The following is a 14167-nucleotide window of genomic DNA, read 5'->3' as shown; positions in this document are numbered from 1 at the left end:
CCACACCAGCCGAGCTCTGTCTGGCCGTGCTGTCACCTTGCCGGAAAAGCCCGGCGGTTTGGCCTCCTGTCGGGCTGCAGAGCCGGGGCACCCTTACAGCACCAACCTCTCCCCCTTTGCAACTGCACGGGAAGAGGGTTTTGTGGCAAAATTGCTCCCACAGCCCCCAGGATGGGAGTTTGTGGCAGAACACGGGCTCCTCTTCTGTACAGGGGGGAGGTGCTGGGCGCTGGCAGCGCCGTAGGAAGTGATGGCAATTTCCTCGCTGGCGCTGCCGGGCAGGGTGTGCCTTGCAGCGGTGCCCGAACTGCCAGTGGGATCTCGCCTGGCTTCAGCTTTGCCTTTTTGAGGCCTGGGAAAACTCTACTTCCCCACCAGTGAACTGGGGTGCTGGCTCCTTTTCTTTCCTTCAGAAGGCAGACTTCGGTCCCCCTCAATTTTTACGGGGCCTCAATAGGACAGACATGCAGGCAGCACTGTCCTGGTCGCTTTGTGCTGCAGTGGAGTTCACACCAACGTGCCGCATTTTCTCCTTCGGGAAGTCTTCCCTCGTCCTTGCTCTCTGCCGGCTCCCACAGGGGAAGGCTTTGGGAGTGCCTTTGGCAGGTGGCTCTGCACACCTGCTTCCCTAAGACAAGCTTCCCTGAGCCAGCCTGGTGGCAACGAAGCCAAGCCCAGCTCAGAGTGGGATGGCTCCTCACTGGGCAGGTGTGAACAGACAGGACTGGCAGATGGCCTGCTAGACACCTGCTCCTGCTTCACTTTCAGCCTCGATGCTTGCCAGGTCAGCATCCCAGTGAGAGTGTCCTGCAGGGCCCTCTTCAGTTCTGCTCATCCCAGCCTGTAAAGCCACCAGGACCTGGGAGTGTGTGCCATGAGCTCTCCCACCCAACCTGGCATACCCAATCCCAACCCAACCCCGTCCCATCGCTGGGCTCAGCAGAGCAGCCCCTACTTCACTGAAGAGAAAGTCCCACAGGTGTTTTAAACCTTCATTAAACTGAGTTAACCTGCTACCTAGCAGGTTCCTGAGCTAAAGGTGGGAGCTGAGTGCAACTACTTCTGCCCCCCCAGCCCCAGGTACCAGGAACAGGGTTGGAAAGGACCCAGAAAGAACCCCAAGAGGTGCTGGTCTGGGCTGGAGGACACAGGGCAGAGCTGCTCAGCTTCACAAATCCTCTGGTCCTTCAGCAAAGCACTTAAAATAGTCCCCAAGCTGAGGCCAGAGCCACTCCTGCAGCTGTGAGTAATCCCTCTCCTAACAGCATCTTTTTATTCCAAGGCTCTGAGCAGGACAGGGAAGCAGCTGCTGAAGTAGATAATGGAGTTCTGAGGCTCTTTGATTTTCTAATGACTTTTATTCAAACACAGTGAATTAATACGCATGGTTCCATCTTTGACACTAGTGCGTCAGCTCTGTCCTCCAGACGAGGACGTGGCCCGAGTTAGAGGAGCTCCAACAGCCAAATCTCCTTCCAGCAGACTCAAAACAGGGCCGTGGGGATTCAAGGAAACAGGCCACAACTGCAGCAACCCCATCCTGGGAGGGCTGGAGTACAAAGGCGAGCAGGAACAATAGCTTAAGGAAAGTAAAAGAAAACCCCATAGAACGGGGTGTTCACTGCCAGACAGGTCCTGGCCAGGGATGGGAGCAGTGGCAGGACAGCAGTGCCCATGCTCCACTCCCTGCAGAAGCTTGCAGCCACAGCGCAGCAGAGATGGGAACAAGGGGCTCAGCCTCCATGCGTGGCTGGTGGGGAGAAACAGGACAAAGCTCAGGCCTCAGCTCATCTTACTGCTGGGCAAGAGGACAGGGAGAAGCGTGGGGTGGGAGCTGGCAGCCCTGGGATACCCCCACAAACCCTTCCTCCACTGCAGGAGAGAGGACAGCCTCACAGATCTCCCCCTCTGTGCTTCGAGTTGGAAGTCTGCAGTTTATAAAGAAAAGCTGGGTTTGCCCAGGGAAGATGGGACAGAAACCCTGCTCCCTTCATGCCAAAAAAGAAAAGGGCTTTTCTTCTCCCAAAGCAGTTGCACCAAGTCTTCCTGCAGGGCTTGGGCCCACCACAGCTCCACTGATTGCCACACCCTGGGACCAAGGCTGCAGCAGGGTTTGCAGGGCACAACCCACCCAGCAGGAGCTTGGAAAAAAATTAGTTAGACCAGCGCTCTCAAATTAACAAACTGTAATTTTTCTTCAAAGATACATTTTCCATACACATCCATCATACACCGTAACAAAAAAAAGCAGTGTACATGAAATAAGAAAATAAATTAAATCCATAGCATAGGTAAGGAGGATGCTCTAGACTGGAGTAGAGTCAAAAGTTTCCAGCAATACAAGAGGCTCAAGAGTTTGTTTTAACAAGAATGCCTGCTAGCATGGGCCCAGCAAGTGTTCTGGGTCAGTCCCACTCCTTAAACAGTTATTTAGAGTTTTGAACAGCCAGTATTGTCCTGCAACAGGCAGAGCTATTACATCCTGGGAGAAAGCCAAGAGGCATCACTAAGATCCACGCAGAGCATCCAGAAGATATTCAGATTGGTCCTGCAGCATCCACACTAGCCATCCTCCTTGGGCGGTGTATACCAGCCTAAAATGAGGAGAGATCAGTGAGGGAGGAAACTGCACCTGGAGAAGCTGTTGAAAGCAGCCAAGTGCCACATATTCCTGCTTACTGGGAGGCTTTCCCTCTGGCTTACTCCCCAACACCACACGGGACAAACATGAAATCATTTAGGTTGGAAAAGACTTCTCAGGTCATCAAGTCCAAGCAGTCAGTGAGGTGCTGCCTCTAGTTACAGCCGCCAGAGCCCAGCACTGGGCAGCAGAGAGGGCAGCAGCACTCTGCAGCCACACTGTGCCACAGCAGCTGCCACTGCTGCTGTCACCTCAGCACCTGAGGCAGGATAAAACTTGAGTGGCTTGTCTGGGGAGCCCAAACAAGCAAGGGAAAATGCAGGTCCTCTCCCTCAGCCCTTACCATTCTTCTCATGGATCTGAACCAGGGACTTGTAGGACTGCTGTGCTCTTGTCAGGCTGTACTGGTTCTGCAAGGGAAGGCAAGGAGACTGTCAGTCCAGCAGGAACCTTGGGGAAGCCATCCCACACACCTTCCCTGTGTGGCCAGACCTGGCTGTGCCCCCATCTGCCACCCCCCCCATTCTCCTACACTGTCCAGCCCCTACCTTGTTGGCTCCAAATTGTACTCGTGCCTTCCCTTTCACCAGCGTTGCACTGATCTGCATGATCACCGACTCGATGGAGTAGGCACTACTCCAGCCCTTAGGGATGAAACACACAGTGAGGCCAGACGCACCCCCCTGTGCTCCCAGTGCAACCAAAGGGCCTTCCCCAGCTCTGGCAGGCAGTGGTAAGGCAGGAGCTGTCAGGAAAACCCAGAACAGCTCCCCCAGTTCCCGCAGGGACCAGCACCCACCTGTTTTGTAAGCAGTTCCATGCAGATGGCACCGCCACCCAAAACATACCTGGGAAGAAATGAGACAAAGTTACCACACAGATAGATGCGATTGTACCCACCCGCTGCTCCAGAGGTGAGACATCTTCTCTGATCAGATTTCTGATGGAAAAAATATGCTAAAACCTCCACCATCGCTGTCTGCTTCCCAATGGCAAATCCATGTCCAGGAAGTCACAGGATTGCACAGCTCTGGATAAACCCAGTGAAAACTGCTGCAGGAAGCAGCACTGCAGAGCAGAGAGAGACAGATTGTTACTCACCCCCCTGACAGCACCGGGGATACAACCCTTACAAATGGTGGATCAAAAGGAAAGTTGTCCTGGAACGAGAGAAGGGAAGCAGAGCCATTGAGTTCTCTGATGCCTCGCTGAGTCAGGCGTCTCTCGGGGAGGGGGAGCCTTACTTTAAAAGAGAAGTTGAGGAGGATGAAATCTGTTCCTTCTTTCTCTTTGAGGATTTGGAGATCGTTGTGCAAAGCGCTGTCCTCGTCAACCCTGTGTCAGGAAAAGCCCAGAGGGTCAGGCAAGGCCGTGCACCTCAGGCCAGCCACGCTCGCTGCCAGCACAGCCCGGAGCTGCCGTACCTGCACAGCCGGGCAGTCACACGGGCAGCACGGGCTGCCAGCATTCTGCTTCTGCTTTGCAGAGGAGACCATCACACCCCTTTTCCATGCTGCCAGCTTAAAAATAAAGGCTGCCTGGCCCAAGCAAAAGGCAGCGCTCGTGTCTGGAGGGTGTGAAAGCTCAGGGTTTGCCTGCTGCACCTCTTTCCGGACTCTAGGAACAGCAGAGACTTGCAGAGTCCTCCGATTACCTCACCTCGTCTGGAGATATCATCTCCTTTTTGTTGTGGAGACAGCAAGCCAGCTGCCTGAGAGAGGCTAACTCAAGGTCTGCTTGGTGCTCCCCTGCCATGCTCATGTCCCCTCTGCTCACAGGGACCTTCTGGTCCCATCACCAAAACCCACCAAAAATGCATGATCCCAAGATGGGCCACCTACTTCAGGAGTTTGACGTTCCAATCGTACAGGCTGTCATTCACTAGTTCAACTGCATAGTATCCTGCAAGGAGAACAGAGGGGGGTTCACTGTGGCGGGTCACTGAGAAGGGGTTGAGCCATCACCCAGATTTCAAACTCCCTGGGCCCTGCAGCACAATTTCACTCGGGCACTGTCCCTCCATGAACAGCAGCATCTATCCAGGACAGTCCTGAGGGCAGCAGTTTCTTTCTCCGAGTCCCTGGGCTCAGGAAAGGAGCAGGAACACCATCCCCCTCAAAGTCAGATGATTCCCTGACCCACAGCACGCTCCTCACTTCCATCCAGCAGTGGCAGGGAAGAGAGAGGGTAAGGTGCTTTTGTTCACTCTTGACAGAGCCACAGCCATCAAACGCCGGAGATCCTCCCCCTCAGCGGAGCAGCACAGCTCCAAGGCCCACTGGGTACCCCACAGAAGGAGAAGGAATCCTCCTCCCCCGGAGCTCCTGGCAGCACTCACCGCCCTTGAAACTTGGTGATCGGTAAATATCCCTGAGCTCCTTCATTAGCCGGTCAGTGGCCTGCACAGACCCAGACACTGCACCCTGCAAGGAACAGGGAGGGGGAAAGTTGTATTGTTATGCTGCACCCAACCATGCCTATTGCCCTGTGAGGTCAACACCTGAGCTACAACTCGGTCCAGCCTCTATACCAGACTGTATCCTGCCTGTCACCTTTCAGACTGTCCCTTGCCCCAAATATGTCACCTCAGGCAGCACAGCTGCAGCAGAAACACCTCTGTGTCCTCTCTACTGCCTTAGAATCTCAGCCCAGGGGTACAAAAGCACAATCCACCTCCACAGCCTCAGGTGCTTGTGGGGGGCACGGCTCCTGGGGCAGAAGGGAGCCCCAGATCTTGCTGCAGGAGGACTGCTCCATGAGGCACCAATGCCCCTGGGGTCACCCAGTGCCCTCCCTGAGCTGCAGAGGCAGTTCACAGACTCCTCTGCTTCAGCCCCATCAGCCCTGGAGAACTGGTACTGCTGTGCCTTTGGCTGGGGACAGCCCCTCTGATTTAGGGCTGGAGGGCTGGCAAGGGCCTCCATCACTCTTGCCCTTGAGTCCCTCTGCTTCCCCAGCCCACCGGCCCACTGGGCGACACGTACATTTAAGTAATCTTGCCTCTGGTTCTTTTTTATTTTCTCTAAAATGGCCAGGTTTTCTTTCCCAATGCCTTCATCCTCTGTCTTTCTCCCATCTGCCGGCTCTTCCTCTTTCATCTCATAGTGGTCCAAGTCCTCAGTGTCCTGGGAAGGGAAGAGGAAAGCTCCAGGAGATGTGCCTTTGCCCCTCCCTGCTCTGAGTGCTGTGCTGCCCTGACCCAGGAGTGATTCCTAGTGCAACTCCTTCACCCCAGGGAGTCCCAGCTCCTGATCTGAGGTACAAATAGAGTGGAAGACACAAGGTCTGGGCACTCAGTTGGGCTCACGGGAGCTCTTTGTTTGCTGGATTCTCCCTGCCACAACTCATGCCTGTTTATAACGATCCATTAATCTCGCATTCCTCAACAAGCCCCAGGCAACCATGACCCTGGATCTTGGCACACCTGTGGCTTCAGCAGCTGCTGGGTGGCTGGAACAAAGCACAGCCCCTTGGCAAAGTGCTGCCAGGCCACCTGGGCCAGCCAAGCCTCAACAGGGACACAGGTCACCAGCACCACGAGAAGAACAGACCCCCGCAACCAGATCCAGCTGCACAGGATGTTACTCCTTCAACAAGAGTGGGGATTTCACAGCATGTCTCTCTGCAGATCAGCCCAGCACACCCCAAGTGTAGTACCTGACCCCAGAAGAGCCTTTGGCCCTCACTGTTTCCCAAAAAAACACGTGGCAATGCAAGACCCCGATGAGAAAATCAATTGCAGCCATCTGGGCCCACTACAGAAATCTCTCCCCATGCACACAGGGTTCAGGTGCCTGGAAATGGCTGTGGGCATGCACAGCTCCAGCACTGGCACTGAATCCTCTGAACAAGTGTTTACTCTGGCCTCTCTGGGCTGGTCGTGGCTACTGAGCAGCATTTTTGGAAGGGCTCGGACATTTTTAGACTCACACAGGAAAACAGATCCTCCTAGAAAATCCCTCGAGTAGATTAACCTGCATAATGAATCTGTGTGCCAGGGCACAGTTCTGCTGCTCCACTCCTCCACGCAGCTGAACAAATCCCACTGCTCAGCACAAAACCTTTGCTCTACACGGGAGCATTCTCCCTCCACAACACCTGGCATTAGCAAAAAGCACAAGGGGGAATGCTCAGCTCCTCGGGGTTTGTTTTTCCAGCCCACAGAAGTGGAAGCCTTGCACACACTGATTTGCCATAAAGCAGCAGATTTGCAGATTCACAAGGTTATGCTGGTTCCAGTTTAACCCTCCCCCTTTTCCCCATGGACGCCGGCAAAGCCCAGCCTTAATTTAGCAAGCAATTAACTTTGCTAAAAGCCCCCAACTGCTGGGGTGCTGCTGCTCAGTGACCTGCCCCCAGGCTCCACGGCACTGCTGACTCAGTGCCCGTGCTGTTCTCGTGTCTGAGGCATTGCTAAACGTCACCATGGAGATTCAAGATTATTCCACCCACTTCCACAGATCTCTAAACTGCAAACCAAACAACCAGAGCCTGTGGGTTGTGCAGCAAGGTGCCCTCAGCTTGCAGTGAAGTGTGGCTGCCTCCACCACTGCTGGCAATTAGCTCACTTGCCACCTGACCTCATCCTCTCTGTGGGAGTTCCGTGCAACAGTGACTTCCCGGCCAGCAACAGCAACCCAGAAATCCATCTCTCTTGCAGGAATTTTAGACTTTAGAGAACAGCAGGTATTGTCCAAGCAGCTCTGCTCACGGCTCATCCACATGCCTTTGGAGGCCATGGCTACCTGGCCGTGCTCAGCCTCTGTGCTCACCCAGGGTTTGTGAATATGTGGAGCCCAGCTGTGCCTCAGAATCCTCAGCATCGAAATGCCAAGAACTATCCAGGCTTTGATCCAAACTTCCCTGCCTGGTGGCCACAAGCTTCTCCTAGACAAGGCCCCTGTACCCTCACACCTTTGAGCACCTTTCTCCCTGTGCTCAGCTCTCTGGCACATATCCTCCCACACTACGGTAGCACTTACCTCTGGCATCTCTTCATCTTCCTCTTCTGAGGACACTTCTTCCTGGGTGCTCTGTGGAGAGAGGATAGGGATGGAGATTGTGTGGTCAGCATCCTGGGAAAATGCTCTCCTGCCTTCCCAGATGCTTCCAAGGTGAGTTCAAACGGGTATGAACAAGCAAAACCAAATTAAAAGCAAAGAGTAGCTGAGAGCCTTTACAGAAAACAGCACCAAGGCCCAGCAGAGCAGGCTAGCATCACCCAGGACAGGAATCCAACTCCTCACCCACTGTGTTCCTCCTCTGGTAACCCCCAGAAGCCTCCAGAGCAAACGTCAGGGAACTTGGAACACGTTTTCTGAGCTTTGGGAGCCTTTTCCTGAGCCACTCACCTGTTCTGCCGGCAGAGGCTGGTCCAGCATTTCAACATCTGGATGTTGGGGGAGGTTGTACAGTTTGCACAGGTCAGAGATTATTCGCTTCAGGTGCTGCAAAAGCTGTCCAGAGAACAGAGGGTCAGCGAAGTGTGGGGAGCTCCGTGCCCAGCTGAGCCAGCAAAGGCCCCAGGGCTGCTCCCTCCTGCTCCAAGCAGCGGGACACACGGGAGCAAAATCCCACCCCAGCATCAAAATGATGTCAGAGAAGATCATCCCAAATATCTGGAACATTTATGAGACCAGAAGCAATCCCCACCTGAGGCAGCTGGGGATATGTAAGCAGGGAGTTACCCCCCAGAGCTGCCAGCCCTCCCCTCTCACGGGCAGCAGAGCATGTCTCACCAACGTGTTTCCTTTCCTGACTTCCACCAGCCTCTCCAGGATAGCTGCCAGGTTGGGATCGTCTGACTCCACAGACCATATTGGGGGAACAGCTGGATAAGACTCCTGGAGAGGGGGAGAAGGAAGTGTTGGTGGGATGGAGGCTGTTGTGGTGCAGAGCAGTGAGCCAGACAGGGTGGGGGGCTGAAGACCCCCTCTGTACCACAGAGATCGGGCCACAGGTGACGGATCCACCCTCCAGCATAAACCTGGGGCTGGGGGCAACACACACCCCTCCTCTGGCCCTGTGCCGTGTCCCCCTGGCCCAGGGCTGAACACGGAGGGAGGACGGTGGCATTTTGGCCACCCCTCTGGCCGTGGGGCCACTGGGGATGGAAGGTGGTAGAGGCAGGACACTGAGGGCACCCCATGTTGCCCATGGGCTACTACCCTCACAGCTTTGCCCCAGCAGTTACAGAAGAAGCACCCACGCAGAGCAGAGGCCAAGCAGACGCCTTTAAACCAGGACAAAGCCTCTGGCAACGTTCCCAACATGCCCCTCCAGAAAATCCTGGTCATTAGTCCCATTCAGAATCTACACCAGGGACTACCCAAGCTCCGCTAGCCCTCCTCGCCGGGAGACACAAACCAGTTGTAACCTGTGATCAAAGAGGGCATCAGCACACCAGCGCCAAGCCATCCAGCACCGGGATCCCTCAAACACCGGTGCGGATGAGCCAGAGCAGAGAGGAGGAGCTGACGCTGCTGCCACAGGTGCCTCTTCTCCAGGCAGATCGGGGCTCCCCGGGAAACCCTCCAAAACAAAACCGGGGGAAGCAGGGGAAATGGGGGCAGCCGTGCACGGCGCGGTCTGAGGGGCTCCACACACCACGGGGAACGGCCAGCTCTCGTCCACCGGGACCACTGCCGCCCTGCTTTTTCTCGGCGTGAGCCGCGGCCCCGAGGAGCTCGCACGGCGCTCCCGCAGGCCCCACGGAGAAGGCGGACGGGGGCAGCCACCCCCCGGGCGCCCCGCAGCCGCCGCCCGGGACGCCGGGGCACGCCCTGGCCCCAACGGCGACAGCCCCGTACCCGCCGAGGAGGAGCCACTCGGTGCCGGGGCCGCCTCGCGGTGCCCCCGCAGTGCCCGGGCCCGCCGCAGCCCTGGGCCTCACCGTGATGTTGCAGTGAATACGGACGGGTCCCGGCGGCGGCCCCCGGGAGGCAGAGGCGCCGGCACGGGCCCCGGCCCCCGGGACGAACTCGCAGCTGATCTCGTCCGGGCAGGCGCTGCCGATGCGGAACCGCTCGTGGCCGCGGTGAAAGATGGACTCGAGCAGCCGCAGCTCCCGCCTCAGGAGCCGCCCGGCGGGGGCCGCCGCCACCTCGGCCCCGCTCCGCCCGGGTCCCCCCGCCGCCGCCTGCGCCCTCGCCGCCTCCTCCGGCCCCGCCCGCTGCATCTTCCCATGGAGGGACCCGCTCCGCCGCCGCCGCCGCCGCAGCCCCGGAGCCCGCCCAAGATGGCGGCGGGACGGCCCCGCTCCCGGAAGTGCCGTCGCCGGAAGGGGCGGGGCCGCCCCGCCGGAAGCGCCTCGCGACATAGCGGAAGTGACGCTCGGTAAGCCCCGGGGAAGCGGGGCGGGGCCGGAGGGGAAGCCCCGCCCCTGCCCGGGAGGGGTCACGGGGGGTCACAGAGGGGGGGGGGGTGGGGGGGCACCGGGCACGGCCGGAGCCTGGCGGGACGGGGCTGCCCAAGGCCCGGCAGTCCCGGCTCTGAGACACCCCCCCGACGGGTGTACGGCGGGGCCGCGGGGGCTCCGGTACCGGGTCCCACCCGCCAACTCTCCGCCCTCTCGCTCGGATCCCAGCCCGGGGCTCCGCCGGCCCGCTGGCCCCGTGCAGGGACCCCGGTGGAGCGGCGGGTCGGGGGAGCTCAGACCCCGCCGCCGTGTCCCCGGGCCGCGGCGGGGCGGAGGCGGGGGCGGCCCCGGGGCCGCTGACGGCGGCGGTGACGGCGACGGAGCCGGAGCACGGGACGGCCCCGGCGCAGCGCCCGGCACCGCCTCCCGCCCGGGGCCGCCCCGCCCGGGCCGCCGCCGGCTCCAGCACCTCGGACAGCGCCCGGCCAGAACCGCGGACAGCGCCGGGTACCGGCGGCGGCACCGGGCCGCCCCCATGGCGCTGCTCCGCGTCCTCTGCCTTCTCGCTGCCCTCAGACGTAAGTGCCGGGGGCTCTGGGGGATGGCACCGGCGCAGGCGGGGAGGGCACCGGACAGGACCGGCCCGGGGGCTGCGCCTGTTGCACAGGACAGGTCCGGGCTGGAGCCGGTACCGGCCCCTCTGCGGTGCCGGTGCCACCGGCGCTCCCTCACCGCCCCCGGCGGCTTTGCGGCCGCCACCGGGGCTCCGGCTTTCCGAGGCGGTGGCAGGGGCGGGCAGGGGAGAGGGGGTGTCACGAACGGGCACGGGATGGCGGGCACGGGCAGGGGAGGGCAGAGGGGAGCCCGCGGCGCTGCCCGGCTGCTCGCCCCCCGCTCGCGGAGCCCCGTTCTCCCCCCGGCCCTCCCTGCTCCGGGCCCGCCTGCGACGCCCACGCCCCATCACCGTGCACCCCCGGGGGGTTCCCCGCACCCTTGTGGGGGGCTCTGCCCGCCACCATGGGGCTGAGGTTCCACCATGCCCTAGGGAGCCTGGGTACGGACACGGAGGAGCGGCTGGTTGAGTATCTGCTGGACCCCGCACGCTATAACAAGCTGATCCGGCCGGCGACCAACGGCTCTGAGCTGGTGACCGTGCAGCTGATGGTGTCGCTGGCGCAGCTCATCAGCGTGGTGAGTTGGCCAGGACTCTGCTCCCCAACCTCCTGGGCGAGCGAGGGGCCCCAAACCCTCCCAGCAGCCCGGGGGTGACTGGCCCTTGTCTCTCTGCAGCACGAGCGGGAGCAGATCATGACCACGAATGTCTGGCTGACACAGGTGGGCACCCTGGACTCTGACGTGGCCCTGAGACCCCTATGTCCACCCTGCCTCAGGACTCCCCAGCCCCTGCCTTGAGACCCATCCCTATCCCATACGTCCTGTGTGGGACCCTAACGTCTACCCTGCCCTGTTACAGCCCCCCGTAAAGCCTGTGTGGGACCCCTGTGTCCCCCCCTGTCCTGAACCACCCCCGTGCCCCTGGCCCCCGTCCTGTGGCTGGGCTGGGCTGATCCCCCCTGTCCTCAGGAGTGGGAGGACTATCGCCTCACGTGGAAGCCCGAGGACTTTGACAACATGAAGAAGGTCCGCTTGCCCTCCAAGCACATCTGGCTGCCTGATGTGGTGCTCTACAACAAGTAGGTCATTTTTTGGGGGTGCTCTGTGTTCCCCAACCCCACCCAGGGCAGGGGACCATGTCGTACTGCTGGGCTGACAGGACTGACAGCACCTCTCTTCACCCCAGCGCCGATGGGATGTACGAGGTCTCCTTTTACTCCAACGCCGTGATCTCCTATGACGGCAGCATCTTCTGGCTGCCGCCTGCCATCTACAAGAGCGCATGCAAGATCGAGGTGAAGCACTTCCCCTTTGACCAGCAGAACTGCACCATGAAGTTCCGTTCCTGGACCTACGACCGCACCGAGATTGACCTGGTGCTGAAGAGCGAGGTGGCCAGCCTGGATGACTTCACACCCAGCGGCGAGTGGGACATCGTGGCGCTGCCGGGGCGGCGCAACGAGAACCCCGATGACTCCACCTACGTGGACATCACGTATGACTTCATCATTCGGCGCAAGCCGCTCTTCTACACCATCAACCTCATCATCCCCTGCATCCTCATTACCTCCCTGGCCATCCTTGTGTTTTACCTCCCGTCTGACTGTGGCGAGAAGATGACACTCTGCATCTCCGTCCTGCTCGCCCTCACCGTCTTCCTCCTGCTCATCTCCAAGATCGTGCCACCCACCTCACTGGACGTACCACTGGTGGGCAAGTATCTCATGTTCACCATGGTGCTGGTGACCTTCTCCATCGTCACCAGCGTCTGCGTCCTCAATGTGCACCACCGCTCGCCCACCACGCACACCATGCCGCCCTGGGTCCGCACCCTCTTCCTCCACAAGCTCCCGGCGCTGCTCTTCATGAAGCAGCCGCGGCAGAGCTGCGCACGCCAGCGCCTGCGCCAGCGCCGGCACACGCAGGAACGCGCCGCCGCCGCCACTCTCTTCGTGCAGGCTGGTGCCCACACCTGCACCTGCTATGCCAACCCTGGCGCTGCCAAGGCCGAGGGGCTCAACGGCTATCGGGAGCGGCACGGCCAGGCAGCGGGCCCCGCAGCGGGCTGCAGCTGTGGGCTGCAGGAGGCGGTGGACGGCGTGCGCTTCATCGCTGACCACATGCGCAGTGAGGATGACGATCAGAGCGTAAGTCGAGGTGGGCGGTGTGCGTCTGGGAGTGGGCAGTGCTCAGGGGTGGCCAGAGCTGGGGCGTGCAGGCAGAGCTGGGGGGTGCAGAGTGTGTTCTGGCTCGTGGCTGCACCATAGGAAGTGATGTGCACAAGCACCAAGGGTTCTCTGCCCAGCCCCATGACCAGTGAGGTCCATCTCTGATCCCTGAACCACCACTGCAGTGCCAGGCTGAAGCAGCTGCTCTGGAAACCCAGGAGGCCTGGCCCTGCACGGCAGTCAGGCTGCAGATTTTGCAGAGCTCCCCTCCACCAGCTCTGCTCACTGGGGAAATGTTTCCTGGGCTCAGCGGTGTGGGTGACAGCAGCAGGGGGAGTGAGCCCCATGAGGCCCAGGGCAGGCTGGCAGGCAGCCCCAGGAACTGCAGTGCTGAGGGAGCAGATTCGAGCCTCTGAAGATATGCCAAATTCCCAGCTGGGGCAGTGTCAGGCGCTACTTAAGGCCCCAGCCTGACCCAGCATTTTTCCTGGCCCCATGCAGGTGAGCGAGGACTGGAAGTACGTGGCCATGGTCATCGACCGCCTCTTCTTATGGATCTTCGTCTTCGTCTGTGTCTTTGGCACCATAGGCATGTTCCTGCAGCCCCTCTTCCAGAACTACACCACCAACTCCCTGCTGCAGCTTGGCCAGGGCACCCCCACCTCCAAATAGCATGGGGAATGGCCAGTCCCAGGCCCAGAGAGCTGGGTACTGGGCTCAGGCAGCCCCTGCAAACCAATAAATACTCCCACAGGACCGGGCTGGTTCCATCTGGTGTCATTTCATCCTACACTGTGCTCTGCAGGCCTCAGAGAGCAGGATGCAGCCAGGGCTGGGGTGACTCTGGCTGCCTGTGACCAAGGTAAGAGGCTAGGAAGGCATGATCTCTGTAAGAGGAAAATCCCAGCTGGCGAGGGAGGGAGCATAGGCGCATGAAACCTGATCCGTGGGGACATGCTCAGCTCTCTCCTCTGCTCCTGGGAGCACCAGTCACTGCATCGCCTCTCAGGGGCCAGAGCCCCAGCCTCAGTGGGCAGCCCCTGGCTCCAGCCTGGTGCTGCCAACCCCTGTGCCAGCTCTGGGGCTCCCAGGAGATGACAGAGCAGGAGCGGAGGCACGGGGAGAAGGATAGAGCTGCTCAGCTCTGGCTCCGAGGTGAACACATGGACCAAGCAGGAAGAGCTATCTTTAGGTCCTACCTGCAGGCAGGGCAAGGGCAGCAAGTGCCAGGGGCTGCTCCAGCTCCATCTCCTGTTCCACTCCAGGCTCAGTGTGCTGGAGCCAAGAGCAGGCACAAAATGAGTTGCACAAGGAAAAGGAAAACACAATTAATCAACTCGAGCTGGGAGCTGCTGACCGTGGGTCACTGGGCTGACAGCATGGCCA

The 14167-nt window shown here is 59.7% G+C and overlaps 2 protein-coding genes across 2 annotated transcripts; one reads left to right on the top strand and one right to left on the bottom strand.

The window, feature by feature from the left end:
• Positions 1-2562: 2562 nt before the first annotated feature.
• UBE2Q1 (ubiquitin conjugating enzyme E2 Q1) lies at positions 2563-8913 on the bottom strand. The gene is made up of 11 exons (XM_068174775.1): positions 8815-8913; positions 8380-8484; positions 7993-8097; positions 7624-7674; positions 5626-5766; positions 4980-5064; positions 4483-4543; positions 3886-3976; positions 3190-3285; positions 2985-3051; positions 2563-2594 (listed from the first exon to the last, which is right to left on the bottom strand). The coding sequence occupies exons 1-11, from the start codon at positions 8911-8913 to the stop codon at positions 2563-2565; spliced, it is 933 nt and encodes a 310-aa protein (XP_068030876.1).
• Positions 8914-9526: 613 nt separating this feature from the next.
• On the top strand, positions 9527-13537 carry CHRNB2 (cholinergic receptor nicotinic beta 2 subunit). The gene is made up of 6 exons (XM_068174868.1): positions 9527-10576; positions 11044-11189; positions 11289-11333; positions 11583-11692; positions 11800-12760; positions 13283-13537. Exons 1-6 carry the CDS (start codon positions 9685-9687, stop codon positions 13451-13453), a joined length of 2325 nt encoding a protein of 774 aa, XP_068030969.1. The 5' UTR covers positions 9527-9684; the 3' UTR covers positions 13454-13537.
• Positions 13538-14167: the final 630 nt, after the last annotated feature.

The sequence above is a fragment of the Anomalospiza imberbis genome, chromosome 29 (assembly GCF_031753505.1).
Source record: "Anomalospiza imberbis isolate Cuckoo-Finch-1a 21T00152 chromosome 29, ASM3175350v1, whole genome shotgun sequence".
NCBI classification, from domain to species: Eukaryota; Metazoa; Chordata; class Aves; order Passeriformes; family Viduidae; genus Anomalospiza; species Anomalospiza imberbis.
Note: the sequence above shows the minus strand (reverse complement) of the source record. Positions and strands in the feature narration are given on the sequence as shown.